At 42.2% G+C, this 22,166-nt stretch overlaps 1 protein-coding gene across 1 annotated transcript in view; it reads right to left on the bottom strand.

The window, feature by feature from the left end:
- COL25A1 (collagen type XXV alpha 1 chain) overlaps nt 1-18,740 on the bottom strand; it is a 323,498-nt gene extending 304,758 nt beyond the window's left edge. The window contains exons 1-2 of the mRNA XM_054383078.1: nt 18,381-18,740; nt 17,432-17,501 (exon numbers count right to left, since the gene is read on the bottom strand). Coding sequence (XP_054239053.1) covers nt 17,432-17,501; nt 18,381-18,740 — 430 coding nt within the window. The remainder of the gene's footprint in view (nt 1-17,431; nt 17,502-18,380) is intronic.
- Between the last annotated feature and the right edge of the window lie 3,426 nt (nt 18,741-22,166).

Consider the following 22,166-nt stretch of genomic DNA (forward strand, 5'->3'; position numbering starts at 1 on the left):
TGAGGACCGGCTGAGAGACTTGGGGCTGTTAATCCTGGAGAAGAGTGAGAGGGGATCTTATTAATGTTTACAAATATCTGAAGGTTGGGTGTCAAGAAGAAGGGGCCAGTCTCTTTTCAGCAATGAGGGGCAACAGGTACAAAGTGGAACACAGGAAGTTCCACCTCAACATCAGGAAAAACGTCTTTACTATAAGGGTGACAGGCTGCCGACAGAGTTTGTGGAGCCTCCTTCACTGGAGACTTCCAAGACCCTCCAGGACTCATGCCCATGTAATTTACTCTAGGTGATTCTGCTTTGACAGGAGAATTGAACTAGATGAACTCCAGAAGTCCCTTCCAATCCCTACTCTTCTGTAATTCTACGATATCCTTACATTGTCTCAACAGTCACCAATACACACAACGAAGAATACTCCTAGAAATCTAATAAATAACTGAAGTTCAAAAGGCAGATTCTTCCTCCTAATTCTCCAGAAGCACTACTTCAAAAGCTTAACTATTGATAGTGATTCCTGGTGGGAGGCAAGCAGAAGGAATCTTGACACTGAATACAGCTCTGGTTTTCATTTATTAGCATGAGCTGCAAGGCAGACAAATAGGAGAAAAAAAAAAAGGGGGGGGGAGGAGGAAAAAAACCCCACTAAAACAAAACTCATCTGCAAACAAAACACATGGATGGAAGACTTTCAATTAACTTCTTCAAAGCCACTTACTTCCATCTACAACTGGCTTAAATACAGCTTCCAATTCAACATCAAGGTCAGTCTAACAAGTTTAGTTGTGATGGAGCACCACACATGAAGAAGACGCTGAGCTAATTTAAGATGTCCAATGCAGTATTAGAAGTGGTTTAGATTAAGTGCAATGCACTGGAAATCCAAGCCCAGTAATAACTCAGATCTTGTATACCATGCAAAACAGATTTGTAACCCTTGAAAGTGAAGTATTTCAGTATGAGTAGCACTTCATCACCAACTGTTAATTATGTAAAACCCTAAGGTGGGATTCATCACCTAGATGCTTCCTATATATCTAGTCTGTGCCCATCCAACAACAAAATGGAATGACACCAATGAATAAAGACTATAATATATAACTGTGGTGCATTTCAAAAATCCTGTGAGGTACTTCATTCTATGAAGTACTGCAACTTCATCTAGTTCTCATTCAAGTCAGCTGAAAAAATTTCTACCAAATCAAGGAACACACGATCAAGTCACCAGGGAAAAATCACTTTTTTGTTCATATTAATGGAAATAGGATAAAATTTTACCTTAAGGTGAATTTTACCTCTCACCTTAAGGGGACACACTTGGGTAAAATGGGCAATGACTTCTGTAAGAAGATTAGAGAAAAGCAATAATAAGATTTTGAGTGTTCTATTCTTCCACTTCTTTGATTCACTCTAAGACCACAAGCACCTAGTAATGCATCAAGGGATGCTTTTATGCCTATAGTAGATCTGCTCTATTCAGTCAAGTTATCAAACTTTCAATTAAGAACTTTCTTGTAAAAATGGGAGGTTTTTTGCTTTAAGTTTGTTTGGCCTTTTTTTCAAGTTTCAATTCACAAAAGTCAAAAGAAACATACATTCTCAGCCAAAATTTCTGAGGTTTTCCTTCACTTTTCTTAGCAAATAAGGCTCCAAGATATATATTTTTTTTTCATTTCTACATTTTTATCAGAGTACTGTAACTCCCAAGGTAGAAGATTTTTGCTGGTTTTCCATTAAAAAAAAATGCCACTGATAGTCTGTTCAGTGATTTTTTGGGGGGAGGGGGGGTGTTTGGCTGGTTGTGTGATTTTAAGCACAAAATTTGCTCTACCTAGAATATACAACCATTATATCCTAGCTCAAAACCTAAGTTTTCAACAGCAGTTACTGAAAAAATACACTAAAAGTGAGAATGGGTTAGAGAGAAACCTTATTGTTAATATCACAACTAAGTATTAAGGGGCACTTCACCCCTTTTGGGCCAAAATTGTTGAACCATTGCTTCCATTAAATGTATCCAGTTGTTGGCAACCAAGTAAACCAGCATCCATGTTTAGCTTGTACCTGGGGCTAAATTCTAGCAGTTACTCTATTACCCAGTTACCCCTCCCCAGCAGAGAAGAGGGATCAGGAAGAGAAGACCCACAGATGGAAATGAAAATGGGTTTAATGAAATAGCCAAGTTAATACCAATGTCAATACAAGGTATACAAAGTTATACTCAGCCCAGGAAAAGTGCAGTAGTCACAAAATCCAGGAAGGCAGTCCTCAAAAACAGGAAAGAGAAGAAGAAGAGGAGCCCAAAAAGGAAGCTCTAACAAGAAGCTCTTCCCTCTTCCTCTTTCCCCCTTTATACTGAGTGTGATGCTAGAGGTCTGGGATACACCTGTAGCCAACTCCAGACAGCTGTTCTGGCTGACTCAGAGCTGCTAATGGCCTGCAGCAGAACTGGATTCTGTCAACAACCAGCAAGATTTGTATTTACTCTTATTCCTGATGCACACAGTGAATAGGCAACTGAAAGTGATATTAGCATATCTTCTCTATAAAGCATTATAACTGACTACAGTAACATATGTTCCACTGGGGGGAAAAAATAAATTTAAAAAGTCATATTTAGTATGTCATGTAGGGATAAAAAGATTTCAAACTTCCCTGTCATTATTTTATAACTGTTCTTAGCTGGTAGTAGAATAAGAAATCGATTTTTTTTCCCACATAGTGAAGGCACGGGGCATTTTTAGACTCTTAAAAGGCCAGCATCATAAGATCACATTTTGCACACAACTAAAAATAAGAAAATTAATTGAATGGTAAAATGCAGCATCTTTAATGAATTCAAATGAACACGATCTGCCTGTTTCTGGTCAATACATTAGTAGTTACATTTTGCAGCATCTTTAGGAAAATTTAATTTGCTATGTACCTTCTTTGCTAACCAAAAAGTATGCAATTAACTTCCTCTATGGAAAAAAAGAGGAAAAAAAAAAAAAAAAGCAATTTTTTTCATTTCAATCATTTGACAATACAATAAAAGAAAAAATAATTTCATTTTACCATAACACAACAGAGATTTGGAGCTACCAGTGCTAGCCTTCTTTTTTTTTCATTTCAATCATTTGACAACATAATAAAAGAAAAAATAATTGTATTTTACCATAACACAACAGATATTTGCAGCTACCAGTGCTAGTGTTCCAGAAAGAAAATGAAGTTCAGCTCTATAGAAGGTACAGTGTTTACAAGGACACTCTTCCTGAAGCTGTTGTTATATCAAGAACCTTATTTTGCTTCATAAAAGGGCAGGCTTATTCTCTCAACAAACAGCTGAAAGGAAGGGAGGAGCAAGTAAATGCCCATTTGCTGTGCCTATGAAATGTGTGTAGTCCCATCACGAAGCAGCCATGCAACCTCACTTGGTGGGGATGAAAGTGTTGGTGCTATGGTGTGTCCTGCATGATTTCAAGTGGAGAAAACTGTCTGTCCACTTGCCATGAAAAGGACCCCTCCTCACTGTATGAACCACTCCTCACTGTAGATTCCTCCAAGACTTTAAACTGATGGCTATCTGTCAGAAAAAGTCCTTCTCAAGCCACTTTACTCAGCAGCTTCATAGGGTATAAACTAAAGTGACCTAACAAAAAGATGAGTATGTCTGAACACTATGCAAAACAGAGATGTGACTAACCCTCTTTGCTATCTCCAGCAGCACAGTGTAAAGAATGCTGAAAGCAGTCAAAGACAGAGAGAGAAAAAGACAGAAAGAAAGCCCACAGTTTGAGGAAAAGCCTGTCTTCATCTGAAAACAACTGTTCTTTAGAACCAGCAGGAATTTTCCCAGAGAGTCTTAAAAAAAAAAAAAAATTGGCTGCCCTAATCCCAACCCAAGTACTATTATTAGTAACTAAATTAAACAATTACTGTTAATCTCAAAGTATGATTAATGGCAATATAAGCATAGTGTGCTCCACCAGTCTTTCTTCTGTGAAGTGTCACACTTCACAAGACAAACACACATGTGATGGGAATATGGTCACAAGGCTACTGAGTCAAGCACATAAACAGCATGCTTCAGGAAAAAAAATAAAAGAAATCTGGGACCATTCATGAAGTCCAGTTCTAGCAAAATGCTGGTCCATAGGAAGGATCAGAGCTCAGGCTTTAGCCATTGTCCTTCTTGCTCTACACAAAGAAAATCAAGGATAGATATAGGATTCATTGCAATGTGATCAAGCAAGGAGAATGATAAGAGCTTTGGGAATAAATCACATCCATCCCTGTGCCTTCAGGACTTCAACATCAACTTCTACCACAGACCATTAGTCCTGACACTTTAATAGAGATAAATAGCACGCAGAGTGTGGTCGGTTTTGAGAAGCACTTCTTCAGCACAGTCAACCAGCACATGCACCATTTTCACACACCTGCTTGTGTAGCATTACTACCAGAGAGAAAAAGAGTGATGCACAACTGGAAAGAGTTATGATCCCTTGCTTAGAGAAGAATCTACTATCACTTCACACTAGCTTCCATCTTCCTGTAAATTCCATTCTTTTCAGCTCCACACAGCAGAACAACACCCTCTGTGAGGACGACAACATCCAGGTTGTGCATTCTCCCTGCTCACCATTTTTCAGGAGAAGCTGAGGGTGTGCAATGCTTACTTGCCTATGCACATCATCTAGGAAACAGCCCAGTTTCATGTGCCTGAAGTGATACATAGGTACACATCAGGTCTGGTTCTCTTCAGTAGGAATTCCACTTAAAAGCTATTTTCACCTATCTTCAGTTAAAAGTAGAACAAGACTTGGACATCAGAAATTGAGGTAGCAGAAGATACTCCTATTTTTATGTAATTGATCTGAACTGGCATTTCCCACCTGTTCATTTAAGAAGATTCTTCAGGGTTGGGTTGTTTTTAAAACAAAAAACATCCTTAAAAAAAGAAAATGAAAAATTCCCAAAAGGTTACTTCAGCTGTAAATTGATATTTTTGCACCTACTTTCACACACATTGATTCATCAACCAAAGGGAAGAAGAAAGAGCAGTATACAAGATGCCATTTCAATATCCTCAGAAAATGAACACACAACTGCCAGCAATGACAATTCAACAGATTCCATCTGATTGTATCCTGATCAAAATGGAGCACAGAAAGGTGATTACCAAATTAAAAAGAAAAGGAGAGAAACACACTGGAGAGAAAGAAACTTCTGTTCTTCAAGACAGTAACTTTATTCTAGCTCATTAAAACTTTGTACTTGTCTTTGGCACACTTTGATTAATGTATTTACATTGGATGGAAGAACTCAAATATGAAGACTTTCTACCCCACACCTTTACAGTCCTGTAAAGGAACACAATGACAATACAGAGCAGTTACTGTGCTTTCCCTTCTGTAATTCATTAAGCATAATGTTTCTTCTAATGTGCATTCCTTTCAACTTGCTGTGAGAGTGTTTTGGGTTTTTTTTCCAGAGTGTTCCAGTTTTAATACACATTGAAAACAGATTAATTTCTCCTTATTATCCTAAAATGGACTGGAATTGTTTAGAATGTATCAAAAGACCACTTTGTAGCAGCAAATCAGTTTTAAGAAAAGAAAACCAAAAAAAAAGTCAGAATTTCAGTCTTGCTGTATTCCTCCTCCCTCACTGTTGGTGCTTCAGTTTTCAAGGCTCATACTTCTTTTTAACTGGCCACTCCAACAGCTTATGTGCTGGCTCTTAATTGAATGTGCTAAAAGAAACTCCTCCTTCCACACGGTAGGATGTAGCTCAGCTCGAAATTCAGACTAAGGAATTATGCAAAGCTGTCCAAAAGTGAAATCCACAACTGTTGGACTTAAATACTAATCTCTTTTCACTCAGATTAGTCTCCCCACACTAAAGAAATACAGTGCACTTACATGCTTGCTGCATTGGAAAACCACTTCATCTTCACCTAGAGAAACATTTCCTGCCTTCTACAAACATGGCTGTCACCCTTACAAAGACACCAACTCTAAGTAAGTATTGACAATGGCTGTCCAAGCTCTGGTTCATTTTACACTGGTGCCATGCCACTCTGTCTTTCAGGCACTCTGATTCATCAGTATTCAGTGTGCCTACTCCCAGCAACCACTCGGGAAACATATGCAAGATGACCCTTCCTGAACTGTGACTTCTTCCTAAGCACACAGATAGCTACAGCAAGTAGCTGTGATACCACTGCATTTCTAAGTGGTAACAAAAGCCATTCTCCAAGCTGCTTATTATTAACTGACACAAACAACTATCAAGTATCCACCAGGACAGAGAACAAAGCAAAGCAAAGTTCAAGCTCAGCACTGCCAGAAGTAGCACCTTAACAATGACCCCATTTTGGTCTGCACTTGAGTATGTATGCACAGAGCACTTCTCCTGGCACAAGGACTGAATTATGAGTCAGGAAGCTTTTTTACAGAAGTTTGAGACAGCTATCCCATCTGAGATGTGAAGGGTGTGAAATCAATAGGGTATTAATCACTTGTATTAATCACTTCTGCATCAAGCTGAAGCAACAGTTCTCAACACTTGTCATCCTTCAACTGGCTGTAAGCAGTAGTAGTAGCAATGGAGGTGCAAATATTAAAGGAGCACTTGATAAAAAGCAGAAGGTAAAAAGTCAGTACAGAGACTCTCCAGCCAACACGTAACAGTATTTTTCATAGTAATGCTGTTAGAGCTTATCTAGATGTAAACTCTGTGACTGGAGAAGAGAATATTAATACACAGACTACAGAGTTTATCCTTTTAATCCCCTGTGGCCATCCCCCATGCTTCCCCTGAGAACATCAAGGGAATCGGAACAGGAACTTAGAGTGTACGGACATGGGGTGGAGGAAGAGGAGGGGTGCCTTCAAGCAGCCAGTTCTCATATTCTTATGGGATTATTAGAGGTGCCAGCTAAAGGAAATTCCTCCTCATCTTAAAATGCATGCACTTTGACTTTCAGCACTCCAGTCCTTCATGAAAACCCCACTGTCATCCAGCTGAAGCACTGATATGCAAGAAACATCATTTCCTAGCAACACAACTAGTGTCACCAGCACAAGCTAGGACTTCATCTGTAGCCAGCTATGCTCTTGCTCTTACAGACTGTACATAATCTTAATCACAGAAATAGCTTTTTAGAGAGTTTAGTGTCCTGCAAATTGCAGTGGGTTGTTCTGCTTTCAGATATGCATACACAAATCTATCCCTGCAATGGCAACCACCACCTCAATAAAAGAGGTCTCAAAATTTCAATACAATTTCCTGGCTCAAAACTCCCTCTCAGTTCCCCAACTACATACTTTGAAGTACAAGGTTTTCAGTATCATCTGAAGCATAATGTGCCAAGAATGGGTTTATACTTATGGAAGGAACTTCATTCATAAACTAAACTTTTAATGTGTGCTTCTGGCATGAATTTTCTGTGCTATTATATCCACAGAAGGGATATTGAAAATATCAAGTGGAAGGTAAAACAAATGCATTTTGTCTTATGAGAGCATAAACTGCAAATGGCAGAACATCAAGGACCTTAAAACTTCTAATTTTCTACAGTTTTCTTCCTGTGATATCTACAGCTTTTACTCCACAGCCTCCTGAGAGTTTCCTTGAAAAGGATAGGGAGAGCCAAGTTCATGAGTTAATTGGTTCTGCCACTATTAAAAAAAAAAAAAAAAGAGAGAGAAAACAAAAAAACCCACTTCCCTCCCACAAATCTTTGTTGCTCAGAGGAAGCATCTCCCAAGCACCAACAGTCTCAAATTGTACCAGGAGTGGCATGAACCAGCGGAAAGCAGTGGATCAGCCACCTGGCTTTATGGAGGTTTTTCCTGCTATAGTTAGCTGTATTCCTTGCTATGTCACTGTGACTCAACAGGCAGCCCTTTGCATGTCCAAGTTATGGCACAGTATGAAAGACTACCGGAAACATCTTACTATTATCTTACACAGTACAGTGCACAGCATTAAGAAGAGAATCAACGTGAAAGATCATTCAATGCTGCTCTTCTTCTCCTCAACATTCCTTCTGCTGAGCTTGTAGAAGAGCCACAAAAGGGCAGGGGAAGCTACTTACAGGAACTCATAGAATCATAGAATCATAGAATCAAGAAGGTTGGAAGAGACCTCAAAGATCATCGAGTCCAACCTGTCACCCTAAACCTCATGACTATCTAAACCATGGCACCAAGTGCCACGTCCAATCCCCTCTTGAACACCTCCAGGGATGGTGACTCCACCACCTCCCTGGGCAGCCCATTCCAATGGCCAACCACTCTCTCTGTGAAGAACTTTCTCCTCACCTCCAGCCTAAACCTCCCCTGGCGCAGCTTGAGACTGTGTCCTCTTGTTCTGGTGCTGGTTGCCTGGGAGAAGAGACCAAACCCCTCCTGGCTACAACCTCCCTTCAGGTAGTTGTAGACAGCAATGAGGTCCCTCTTTATCTCCTGTACAGCCTTCTTTTCAACCTTCCCAAGAATCTGTCAATTTGTGACGCTCTCTTCATTGTGAGCCTAAACATCTTGCTAGCAAAGGTAAACATCTATGAAAAAAATCTATATGTCATATTCCTAAAAACCTACATTTAAATACCTAAGCACTTTAAAAAAATATTAAAATCATTAAAGATATTGTCTAATGCACTTGCCCAACACAACTGCAAGATGCGTTTCATGCACAATCAAAACCAAAATGATAACTCTTACGCCTAATGCAGACTAAACTAAAGTACTGATTTTAACAGACCTCCATCTATGGCCTCGTGTAATTCACCTGTACACACTCTGAAGAAAACTATACTTAACTTTACATTTGATAATTTCTTGCTCAATTTTTAAGGCAGTGTAGGACAAACTATGGTTGCTTAAAAGCTACATTGTTTCTTGATTGAGCATGTCTAATGTGGTAGTTTTAAAGAGGGGGGTAGTTTTTATGTTGGGGGAATTTTCAACCCACCACATCTAAGCAGAAGTCTCTGCAATCACTGTATTGATTTTCAGAACCTTCTAAAAGACAAAGTAACACCCCAGTTTTATCCCCTCTGTTATTACACTGTTACACTCTCTCTTCATTCCATTTATTGCTTCTTTCCCCTGCAAAGGGCCATTATCACATCTCTGATAATTCTAAGAACATATAATTCTAGGTTTACATGGGTGGATAATAACTTCACATATCTTCAAAAAGCTCTCCAGGCATCCTCATTTGTTTCAAGTCTTTCCAAGCACAAGAAGAAACAATTCTCCAGAAACATGCATGCAGTATTTACAACTGCATGTAAACGCTGCTCCTACCTATGCTCCTGCATCAGTCTCCACATATACGTGAGAGTCAATTTTAATATAACATGCTACCCACATCCCACTCACCCCAACCCAAAAAAAAAAAAAAAGAAAGAAAAAAAGAAAAGAATTGCAAAGAGGAGCAGAAAGGATAAGTTTTATAGTGTACATCACAAACAACCGTATGTTCCTACACAGATAAAAAGCTCTTTCAAGGAGATTAGATTTTCATCATGAACATCAAGGATGGGACAAATGGTTTACTTATAAAATCGTAAAACTGTTTCAGTTGAAAAAGACCTTTAAGACCATTTGGTCCTTGTCCCTTGTTTTCCTTACAAATGAGGTATCTTGCCTGTCAAGGACTGGGCAACTTACGAAGATATTTGAACAGCAGCTTATTTTCATTGAGGCTCATCCATGCATTGGCAATTTCTTGCACTACACATTTACCTACTCACAGAGCAACACGTTTGGTATAGGTTGAGCACTAAACGTCCCATCATGGAGAAAGTCCTCCAGAAGTACCAGAGAGTACAAGGGGACAGATGATCCTCAGGGGGAGGACGGTCCCCAGAGGATGGACACAGGATATTGCAGTGATTGTTATTCCATCCCGTCACCCCCAATCTCCATATTACCAGACATCACAGCCAGTTCCCCTCTTTCTCCCTGCTCTCTTCTCCCAGCATGGCGTCTCTCCTGGTTTGTGGGGGAGCTTGCAGCCTTGGCTGGCAGACTCCTTTCTTGCTGCTCAACTTTGGCCAAGCATGGGGGGTGGTGAGGCTTTGGCAGGAAGCGTTGAGGCCTGGTAGCCCTCTCCTGGTAGGGGGGAGGCTTTTGAAAGGTTTTGACCTAGTGAGGCTTGATAGGCCCAGGTGGAGAACTGACCCAAGGCTGAATCTGATTTCTGTATCTATACATAAATTGTATTTCCATTTCATCTCCAGTTCTGTGAGAGTGTTTTTATTTTACTCCTTTGGGGTAAAATATTTTCTGTCCTTTTTAGCCCTGGGCAGCTTGTGGCTCAAAGGAGGACAACATTTTTAACTGAGGAGACTATTTACATGAGGCTGCTGCTCTTCGTCATAAAAATGAAGGCACATCCAACAACTTGTTGAGCCATGACTGACTAGACACTGCAGTTATGAACGACATGGAAGGAAACACCTGACAAGGATGGCCTAGATACATTTGCTCCATAGCCCAGAAGCATGAATAAGATGATCTCCTGGGGTATCAACCTGACCTGTATTTCTTAAATTATTCAAGTCTGTGTGGATTAAAATTAGCTGTATTTACATGAAAGGTATATATGAATCCTGCACTTTCAAGTTTGGCACTCAGTTCTGAAAATTTGTCCTGACATTTATTTTTATTAAGCTCTCACAAACATCTTCTGCTTAACATAATCTCACGGAAAAAAAAAACGAGCAGATGAGTTTAAGCAGGCAGTGCTCTGGTTAAGTCTAGTTAGTAAAAACATGACAGTCCACAAGCTTCCAATAAACGAGCCTGCAGCATCTTTTTCGCTATTATGTGCACTATCTATACAATCCAAGCTGCAGCTTGCAGTAAGAGCAAAAAGAGTTTCTTCCAGCCTGCATTATTCTGTGCCATCTTACACCTTTTTAAGAGTTCTGAGTTCTTTTGTGGCTGACTTTGAAAATCAACTGAAACAACAAAGGGGGAAAGTGTTGTGTGTAGATGAGCCTTCCTGAAGAGGCTGCAGTTGGCATCATGACTCAAGATACGAGTACGTTCAGGTAAGGTGGATGATTTCACAGGGTTGATAACTACAATATATTAACTATATGATCCCATCTGATAACTTAAAAGGCTCTATAAAGACAGCTTCTGCCAGTCATGCTATTTTCAAAGCCAGTTGATTTTTAGTACAGTAAGTATACAAAAAAAGAAAGAAAAAAAAGATAGACAAGATGCAGCCAGTAAATTTGGAAGCGAGTGGGAAGGAGGATGAGTGCTGTAATGCAGGTGCATTCTGCCAACCCATTCCCAAAAACCCACTAACCCTTTAAGGAGAAGTATTTCTGAGAAGAACTCAGTTATCCAAGCTTTAAAGTCTCCTTAAGGAAACAGATGTGCATATTAACAATTTAAGAAAGAATTTTAAAAAAAAAGGGAAAGAAAATAAAAGAAAAGAAAAAGAAGGAAAAAGGTGAAAACATACACCCTAAAAGCATTGTTTCAGAAGTGGGCTGAATGTCCACTTCTCACACTGCAAGACTGGCTGGACTTGAACTGCTTTAACACTTCAGCAGTTTGAGATGGACAGCTGCCACATGGAGGGAAATCTGAGAACATATATAAGAACATATAATCTGTGTTCTTATATTAATCTTGCAATAAAAGAACAGCTAATGCAAATAATCAAACCTTCCTTTTAATATGCCTTGTTTGACAAAACTGTGCAAGTTCAATAAACGTGAATTCAAGTCAAAGACAAACCTTTTATTCAAATCACTCTTGTGGTCATATCAACCTTTGTTACACCACCTTTGTTACACCACTACTGACATCAATAATATTACAAAAGGCAGAAATCTGGTGCAGCCTGCTGTCAATCAGCTCTCCTTTCAGCCACGTTATGTTTCATTCATCATGCTGCACCTCCTCACCCAGAGGGAAGGGAATTAAAAAGGTCACATCTTAGCCAATAAAATATATTTAGCTACTCTGTGGGGAGAAAACTAACTCTAATCACTCATCCAAACAAGACAACAGACTACCCAGAAGGTTGCATGCTACTACACATCAATAAACATCTTTATCTTGGAGCTGAAATGAAAAATATCAGACCAGTGAAGGTATGAAAGGGGAACTCAAAGCCCTGTCAGAAAAATTACAAAATTAGGGCTGAGCACTGCATTCAGCAAGCAGATGACACAGACATGGTAGAAATAAGTAGTGCTGGGAGCTAGGTTCAGATAGCATGCTCTGGAATTTTAAGTTACAGAGAAAAACACTTTGGATAGTTTCTGTATCTGTATTTTCTTTCAGGTCTCTCCACTGATAAAGACTTAAGCCAGCTCCTCTTTTCCTTACCTCTTCAGTCTCTACAGAACTGCTTCACTGTAATTTTTTTTTTTTTTAATAATACCCTGCTGATATCTATTTCAGGATTCCTTTAATCCCCAAAATTGATTTCTCCTCCATTCTTTCAGCCTCGGTAATAGAAATGCTCCAGGAAACATTCCTGATGGAACACATGGAAATAAGAAAGAGTGTACTTCCACAGCATATCAAAACAAACATTATGTGCTTAAGAAGACAAAAACAGCACTGTGATGCTAAGGAAATACATTTATATTTGCTGTCCATGCTGCTACCAAAATACATATAGCAGACATCCTCTTACTGAAGAACTGTAGCTGTAGAACACAGTTTTCCCACTTGAATTACTACAGCCAGAATAAGACCAACTGCTATTCTCTATCCTCCCTAGAAATTCTTGGCTTATGACATTTCATCTCCTGACTGAACAGGTTTATATATGCACACAACTACACTGAAACAAGCTGTAGAACCTGATCACAGCAAATTGCATAGTGAAACAAGAGGCACATCCAATGCCAAACCATAAAACTCTTAAAGACTGGAACAGAGAATCAAAATAACATGATTACAAAACCAGCACAAAATTGCTGGCTAAGAAAGAAGAATGATGACAGCATCCATGCCTGGAAAAGGTTTGAAGGCACAGGTATCTGAACACAAGAGGAACAAAAATGCAGGTTATTTAATGGGAAAATTACAAGAGGAAGAGCAAAGGAAGAAATATTGCCTGTGACACAAAAGAAAAACAGAAGTAAATTTATTTGGTCAACTTTGCCAAGTACCCACCAGTGAAGTTTAGATAATGTTTGGGGGAGAAAAAGAAGAAAGGGAAAAATGAACAAACACCCCCACCCCCTCAAAAAAAAAAAAAAGAAACCACATCATTTTGCATGAAAAAAAGCCCCACACCAAAAAAAAAAAAAAAAAAAACCACAACCAATTTTACATACACAGTGTGTTGTACCAGTTAAAGATAAAAAACATCTCTTATGCAATCTATCCTTTGTCAATGCAGACTCAAAGAAATGTAAAGCATACAAGCATTCCTGCTTATATAATACTGGGGCTTGGGGTTGTTTGTTGCTGTTGTTTGGGGGTTTTTTAAAGAAATAAATACATTAGAAATGTCTTCCTCAAAAGAAAAGAGAAGGGGAAAAAATGGGCAATTGCTCCCCCAAGTCAGCCCAAAGGATCATGCAGAACTGTACAATGATCACCTGCTAGTCTTTCTGTTAACCAGCTTTGGACTCTCTGTACTAACAGGACTCCTAGTCCTGCCAATATCACCTGATTCCAGGAGCAGACTCTAAGGACCACTTACAGAATGAGACATCATGGCACATGACCACAAGTGTCAAAACTTGACCCTTACAATATATAAAGGATCAATTCACTAAAACTTGCAAGCACATTTTTACTGAAAGGGTTCTCAAACACTGGAATAGGAACCCCAGGAAGACGGTTGAATCTCCATCCCTGGAAGTGTTTAAAAGACACAGAGATGTGGTGCTGAGGAACATGGTTTAGCACTAGACTTGAAAATGTTGGATAAAGATTGGATTCAATGACCTTAAAGGTCTTTTCCAACCAAAATAATTCTGTGATTCTATATGTCCATTTTTGTTGAGGTCTACAGGTCCCAGGTATATATGTGATTGGTTTCTGGAAGAAGGAAGTCTGAAGAATCTAGAAAAAACTGTGAATTTCTCAAAACTAATGAATTTGGAGTACTCCTGTGCTTTCTGCATGTTGCTGTTTCCACGCAGTATACTTCTTGGCATTTGGTAAGAAGCATCCAGCACTGTGCTTGACTGTTCCTCATAAAAGCTGATCACGCTCCCACAGCCATTTAAAGGATGATCCAAATGCCTGAAATAATTATCTGGTTTTTTGTTCAATGTGTCCAGTAGAGAAACATTGATTTACAATATATAATAAATCTTGCAAGGGAAACTTAATTCATTACATTGAAAATAATTTTAGCCCCTCTGTTTGCCCCCAGTCCTATGTGCAGAAGGCAGCATTAGTTGCAAGCATCAGATTGAAGCTGGCACTCTTGTTAGAGCTGAGGTAATTTAAGAGGAATGTCAGCAAGCCTTTACTTTTCAAACTTTATTACTCTGCTTTAAGAAGAGTAAGAATGCCTGCTATTGTCGTTTTAAAAATATTTACAAAACCTTTAGTGTCTGGTTTTAGTGCTGCAGAATTAAAATCCAAACTTATGTTTCTTTTATAAGAAAACAGAGAATTATAATTAGGGGGGGGGAATAAAACAAAAACAAACACATTTAGTGAAAACAAAGTTTCTAAAATAGAAATATGACCACTCTTCACTCTAGACAAAGTTCAAGGCTGCTGTTGAATTAAGAGGAGCTACATGTGGACAGCTCTGCAAGCTGTAAGCAGTGGTAAATCTGGCTGCCTTAGGTATCCAAGTCATTCAAACCCAGTTTCCTTTGAACGTGCAAGTTCCTACTATGGAGAGTCACAAGGGGATGAACATCTCCAGCTAATGAGATCTACACCCGTTGCATAACTTTAATCCTAAATCAGAGGCCACATTCTCACACTCCTGTCTGCAGATAGAATTCCCCTCTCTTCTTTTTGTAGAGAACAATGTAAATCTATTTTTAAATAATCTTTATTTCTCTTTAAAGAGTGGGATGATGGAAACAGCCTTGGTGGCCATTTGGCCAAAGTCTTTTCTCACAGCACGGAGATGTTTCAAAAATCACCTCTGAATCATGAAGACCTTCCAAAATCATCTCTAATAGACATGAGTTTTATTATTACAGAAACCCAGGGAAGAAATGCAGAAGCTGAGCAGAATAAAGCAGTAAAAGGGAACCATGTGGGGAAGTAAAGAGGCAATTTACTCTTTGGCTTCACAAATAGCAGGCAATAGAAAAACCACTGAGCTTCCATGATACTTTTCCTATTAAACCAAATGCCTTGCTGAACACAGTAGTCCAAATTTGTAGTAGCAACATTAAGGATGAAAATAAAAGCTCATCCTGGCCAGCTGAAAAAGAATTGTAACAAACAAAGTGAGCCACATGAAGAAAGCAATTTATTTGCTCTGTCCCCTGCTGCTCTGCTCTTGCTGTTAGGAAGGGGCAGTACTTGGGTGGCAGTGCCACTCAGCCCTTGTTCTCTCAGACAAGGCTCCCAAGACGATGCCATTTTGAGGTACACACCTGTCCACTGGCAGCAAGCATGAGACCATCAACTCCTTTTAAGCTGTCCAAAAGGAGGCTATCACATGGCAACATCTTTCAGCCACTACAAAACTTGCTTCCAAACTGAAATAGCTACCCAGAGGTGAAAAGCTCCATATCACATTTCTAATCCCCAAACCAGATAGTCCTCCCTGCTGCCCTGCCTTTCTTTTTATTATTATTGTATTGTAACAATTCATGTCAGTTTTCCTGATCTTATGAATCTTGCTCTCTTGACAGAGTTTTCCAGATCACTTTATTTTGACTTTCATCTGGTAAGGATTTTTACAATGTCTGTGAGAAATATTCTGTTGCTCATTATCTATTTGATAACACATACTTCTGAATAAAAAAGGTCAGTAAAAATTGGTATAATGTGGAGCTCTAGTGGTAGTGGAGAAGTAAAGCAATGAAAAACACCAGCTGTGAGAAAGTAGATGCTGACCTTTAGTATGAAAACAGTGAGCAAAAACATTGTAACAGATGAATTTAAAAGGAGAAGGGAAAGAGAAAGAGCTTAGCATCAAGTTGAATGTTTCAGGCTCACAGAATACATCTCTGCATACAAGCAACCCCCACTCTTAGTACACCAACTTGAATCTTTTATTGCAGTTAAGCAACAGAATAATATCAGCACTGTGTACTCAATTTTAGCCTTAAAGGAAAAAAAATATATATGTATACGTAGTACAGCAGAAAATTAACGTTCTTCACCAAAACTAGATGGAAGCTGAGTAATTCTATACATTTTTAATACAGTCCTTTTCATATATACTGTCCTTTTCATGCTAGCCAACACCAGCCAAGAAATATTCTGCTCTCAGCTATATCACCAACAAAATACCGCATGAACCCCTCTAGTCAGTTTTAACACTGAAATTTAGTAGCCCTTTCAGGGTGATGAGTTCAGCAGGCATTAAATCCTAAACCAGAAGACCTCCTTCCTTATATACACAGGACTATCACACATTCTATTTGCAAACATCATCACCCTAAGTCTTGCTGACAGCCAATATTCCACCTGCAAAGATGTTTTTCATGCAGAGTGGCAGGATATATAACACATAGTGTGCATCTAGTAGGCTTCATCACATAGAAGATGCTGGAATTCCTGCATCACCCTGAGAGACTTGGGCATTATTTCCTTAACTCCCAAGACACCATTTGAACTTGGGCATCTGTTAGCAGAAGTGTATAAGGCTAAAGCAATATTGACAGTTATCAGATTGTCAAAAAGCAGCAGGAAAACCACAGGAAGCACTGCAGTGTGTGTACCAACAACCAATGCCATGTGTGCGTTGGATGCTCTGTTTGCATGAACACTCAGTTTCAAACCCTCAATGTAAAACCTGCAATCCCTTCATAGGGGAATTCCTTTCATCCAAGACTACTGAGAAGTGAGACTGAAAACCTCTTGCATACATTGCTGCTAACTTGCAAAGGACTCTCCACTTACTTCAATCCATTTTATAAATTGTTTGGTATTTTTGCCAAGAATTTTTGATCTACTACCCAAGCAGAGCACACAACACCCTGACTCAGTGTTATCCCATTTAAGACAGAATACATTTCTTCTTGCTAGGGCAGATCATTAACTTCATCGAAAGTGTAACTGTTTGGCACCACCCAGCCTAACCAGGGGGTTTTACTAGCATTCATTCCAATCCAGTGCCACAGTCACAAGAAGACAGATGATGCTGGGTTTAACACCTTTCCCAATCAAGGTACAGCTGTTGATTGAAGATGAACCTCCTGGACCTGACTTACAGGTATTCAAAAAACATGGGATACCAAAACCCTGCCAAGTGACAAGGCTCAGAGAGATTTCCAAGCTGTGTCAGTTACCTGGTGGGCAGTTGCACTCTGGAGGCGCTTCTCTCACTACTCGTAGCTTTGCCAAGTGCTCATAGGATTTCTGTAGGCAAGAAAAGCGAGGTGAGGGCACTCACTCAGCTACCTCACTGGGTCCCAACCAATGCTCCCGACCGGCACAGACCCAGACTGCGGTTTACTGCTATTCTATAGGCTGTGCAACCAGCGAGTACTTCTTCACTTGGCCTCAGCCCAAGGTGTCTCACGGACCTGTCCTTCGCCCCCACAACAACAAAAACAAGCTGACACCACCGCCTCTCTCCCACAAGTGCCTCCTCTGTTGTCTGGGGGGTGCGGGGAGTTCTGAATTTGTGTCTGTGTGTGAGAGATTTTTTTTTAATTGTGATTGTTTGGGGGTTTTTTGCATTTGTTTTCCTTGTTTTTGTTTTGGGGTTTTGTTTCAGGTGTGGTTTTTGATTGCTGTTGGGGGGATTGTTGGTCTTTTGGTTTGGCGTTTTGTTATTGTTTGGGTTTGCGTTGTTGCTGTGTTTTGGAAGGGGTTTTTGTTTGTAGTTTTGGGATTTCGGGGTTTGTTTGGACGTTTTGCGGGGGTGTGGTTTGGGGGGTTTTGCGGGGTTTGGTGTATTTGTTTGCTTTTCCACTCATGATTGAGTAACGCAGGGACTGAGGCTCGAGCACAGCGGCAAGCTACAGAGGAGAAAAGCATCGGTGGCATCCATGCGAGAGTCACCTCGAGCCTCTCCAACCCTCCCGCCCCTAGCAGCCGGGGGCACTCTCCGCCCCGCTTCTCAGAACCCCGAGGATGAGGGCTCCCTTTCTCTGCTTCTCCCGCACCTCCCATCCGCCTAGCTGCTCCGGCTGCCCCGCTCCTCTTCTCTGCCGGCTTCCCATCGCCCTGTCCCCAGCACACGCACACACAGCCCGGGTGAGCGCAGCCACCTCCCCGTCCCGTCCCGCACACCTGGGCGAGAAGTCGCTCCACTTTCTCCTGCATCATTGCGTTCAGCTGCTCCAGGGAAAAGCCGGGCAGCGGCGGGAGCGGGGCGGAGGCAGAGAAACCCCCTCGGGTTCCCTCGATGGCCGCGACCCTTGCCTGGAGGTCGCTGGTCCGCACCCCCAGGTAGAGGCAGGAGGCAGCCGCCAATGTGGAGAGGAGAGCGGCCAGCGCCGAGCCGCACGGCCCGGCCCGCCGCGGACAGCGCTGCCCGCCGCAGCCCTGCTTCTCGCTGCCATCCTGTCCTGCAGCTCCGCGGCTCTTCCCCGGCGTGCTCCGGCACCCTTCAGCTGCGGCTGCCGGCATCTCCTTCCCTCTGCCTCCCATGGAGGCAACGAGTTTACAAACAGCGGCAACAAAAAATTAATAGCGATAAAGTATAAGAGGAAAAAATAAATTAAAAAAAAGAAAAATATTTGAAAAAATACTACTAACAAAAAACGCTGTAAGTGGGAGCAAAGCCCGGCACCGGCTCACACAGTTCGAGGACGAAGCGACCCCGCCGCCCGGCAGCGGGTCGCGACTCAACCCTGCAGCGGTAGAGGGAGAGGGATAGGGAGGGAAGAGGGAGGTGAGGAGTCAAAAACCGGCAGCAAGGCTGGGTGCGGGACGAGCCCCCGCGGCTTCCACCCTTCCCTGGGAGTGCGCAGAGTGCTCTGCAAGCGGCTTGCCACTTGTCAGAGGGGTTTTCAGGCGCGGGGCGGGAAGCGCTTCGCCCCCCCACCCCCAGCACCAACCTCACGCCTCCCGCTCTCCTCCTCCTCCCCACCGTCGCTGCCAGACTTGTTGCTCCCCCTCCACCTGCCTGCCCCGGCGCCCAGCAGCCAGGCGGGGACAGCCCGCAGGCGGCCGGCAGCCGCGTCGCCCCCGCCGGCAGGCAAACCCCTGCCGCTGCCAGCCGCCCGGCCGAGCCCCCGCCCGCCGGCCCAACCTCCCCGCCGCCATTAGCATAATGTATTCACCTAGGCGGGGGAGCCGGCTGGGGAGCTGGCTGGGCGCGGTGTGTGCAGGGAGAGCGGGGCGGCAGGCTGGTGGAGTCGGGGGTTGATGGGGGTGCAGCCGCTGGCGGGAGGTAGCGGGGACGGGGCCGCACTGAGCGGCCTGACCGGCGGGGGAAGTTACGGGGAACCGCACTGATTTACGGCGGTTTATGGCCGAGCTGTCATGTCCCGGGCCCGGGCATAAAGCACCGGCACGGCTCGGCCGTCCTAGCGTTTTTACGAAGCGCGGAGGATAAGCGGGTGCAGCTCAGTGGCCAGCCCCGGGCCAGCGCAGGTAGAGAGGGCTGGGTCCCCAAGGGGCAGCAGAAACCACCTCCCCACAGTCCGGGAGTCACTTTCATTTCATTTATGTAATTTTCTTTCGGGTTATTTACCAAGTTGCTTCACTCACAGAGTCAGCGAATGGTAGGGGTTGGAAAGGACCTCTGGAGGTCATGAATCTAGTCTAACCACCCTGCCATAGCAGAAACACCTGGAGTAAATCACACAGGAATACATCCAGGTGGATTTGAAATGCATCCAGAGGAGACTCCACAACCTCTCTGGGCACCCTGGTCCAGTGCTTCAGCACCCTCAAAGCAAAAAAGTTTTGCCTTATGCTTAAGTGAAACCTCCTGTGTTCTAGTTTGTACCCGTTGACCCCTTGTCTTATCACTGGGCACCACTGGAAAGAGCCTGGCCCAATCCTCTTGACCCCCAGACTTTAGATATTCTTAAGCATTTGGAAGATCCTTTCTCAGTCTACTCTTCTCCAAGCAAAACAGCCCCAGGTCTCTCAGCCTTTCCTCATTAGACAGATGCTCCAGTCCCCCCATCATCTCTGTGGCCCTCCACTGGACTCGCTTTTGTATTTCTCTCACTGTCTTGAACTGGGGAGCCCAGAACTGGACGCAGTACTCCAAATTTGGTCTCATCAGGGTGATGAGGGGGATAAAACATCACTCAACCTGCTGGACACAATCTTCTTAATGCAGCCCAGGATACTACTGGTCTTCTTGGCTGCGACAGCACTTTGTTGTCTCCCAGGACTCCAAGGTCCTCCTCCATGGAGCTGCTTTCAGCAGATCAGCATCTAGCCTCTGCTTCACTGTTACATGCACACAACCAGCCTTCATTGGCCAAAAAGCATCAATATCCAAAGAACCACACATGTGGCCTGTTAGAAAGCTTGTTAGTTTCTGTTCCTTCCCCCACTGCTTCTTGGATTCCAAATGTTGCCTTTACCAGTCGTGGTTTGGTTCTCATCTTGGCATTGCCATGGTGCATCTCATGTGTAGCATTCCACGTGACTTTTCCTGTGCCCAGTGAACTAACTGAACCAGAGAAATGTCTCAAAGCAGGATGAGAGTCGGAAGGAACATGTAGCACACCCTGGTCACATGAAGACTGACTACTTAAAGAATATAAAGACTCATGGGATGAAAAAGAAGCTTGTCCAGCTATGGCACTTCTCAGATAAGACTGAGAGTGACAGTTTGTATTATGGATCAGGTTTCCTCATGGTGTCATATTGATGCATTGTTATCACCTATTGTTTCCCAAGCATTCAAGCAATCACAACTGCCATGAAGACATGGATGCAAAAAGCTTTGTGGGTTTCAGTATATTACTTAGCCTTTGGCTAAATCGTACCAGAAGTTCATAGCTAGTCATTTATTCTTTGTAATTTGCCTTTTTCCTTTGTTAAAAAAAAAAAAAAGAAAAAAGAAAATAAAATTAAAAAAAAGAAAAAAATAGTTTTGTGAACTCTAGTCATGGAGAAGAAAACATGGTTACATGTCCCTAAGTGAAAATTTCTTCACAATAAACAGTTAATAGCCGCAGTGGAGAGTTTGCAAACAAATTTCCCCCAAGGGGCACATACCTTATGATCAGGACTTGTGAATAACAACTGCTCTTTTCAAAACAAAGACTTGCTCACTGGCTATCTGTGGGCAATAAGAAGACAAAATGGTATTTGGAATGAATAATCTGACAGAAGAAAACAAGTAATACCCACATGCTCTTATTTGGTGTCTAGCCTGGGCTCCCTGAGCATGGTATGAGCAGTACCCAGGCTGCCTTGGAGCGGCTGGCGAGCCCACGAGGCTCTGGGAGTCATTGGCGCCAGCTCCAGCACTTAACATTACCCCCTGCTGTTAATAGCTAGCACCATTATTCACCCCTGCTCGTGCTGACATCCAGCAAAGGAAGCTGCAAACCCTTGGAATATGATTTTGGGGTTATGCAGGGGAGAACCAAAATGCTGCTGGGTGAGGATGGCTGCCCACACCCTGCTGGTGTCTGCATAGTATTCATCTGGGTATTGCCCCACATAGGCCAGGGTAAAATTCCCTCCCAGGATAAACTCTTCTTGTTTAAACATCCATATGGACACTGCTGCTCTTCTGGTCTCATTGCAGATATGGACACCCTCTGGATGCTCTTGTCTCAGTGCAGCGATAGATGTCCTCTGGCTGCTTCAGTGTCTCATATAGGCCACAGAGAACTGTATACCCATATATCACCATGACCATTTGCTTTGGACAAGGCATGGTCCACATCAGCAATGAAAGAGCCTGAGACAGAAACTCCTTTGTATTAGATTTACACATACTTGCCACCATAAAGATCTCTAAATGAGCCAGATCACCAGGTTTCTGTGGGACACAGCACAAAGCCACTGTCCTACTGAGTAACAAATACCATGCTAGGTGTTTCCTATTCTGAAGAGACATGGTGAGAAACCATTTATTTTTCTGTCTGGGACAAA

This window comes from Indicator indicator, chromosome 8, assembly GCF_027791375.1.
Source record: "Indicator indicator isolate 239-I01 chromosome 8, UM_Iind_1.1, whole genome shotgun sequence".
Classification (NCBI taxonomy): domain Eukaryota; kingdom Metazoa; phylum Chordata; class Aves; order Piciformes; family Indicatoridae; genus Indicator; species Indicator indicator.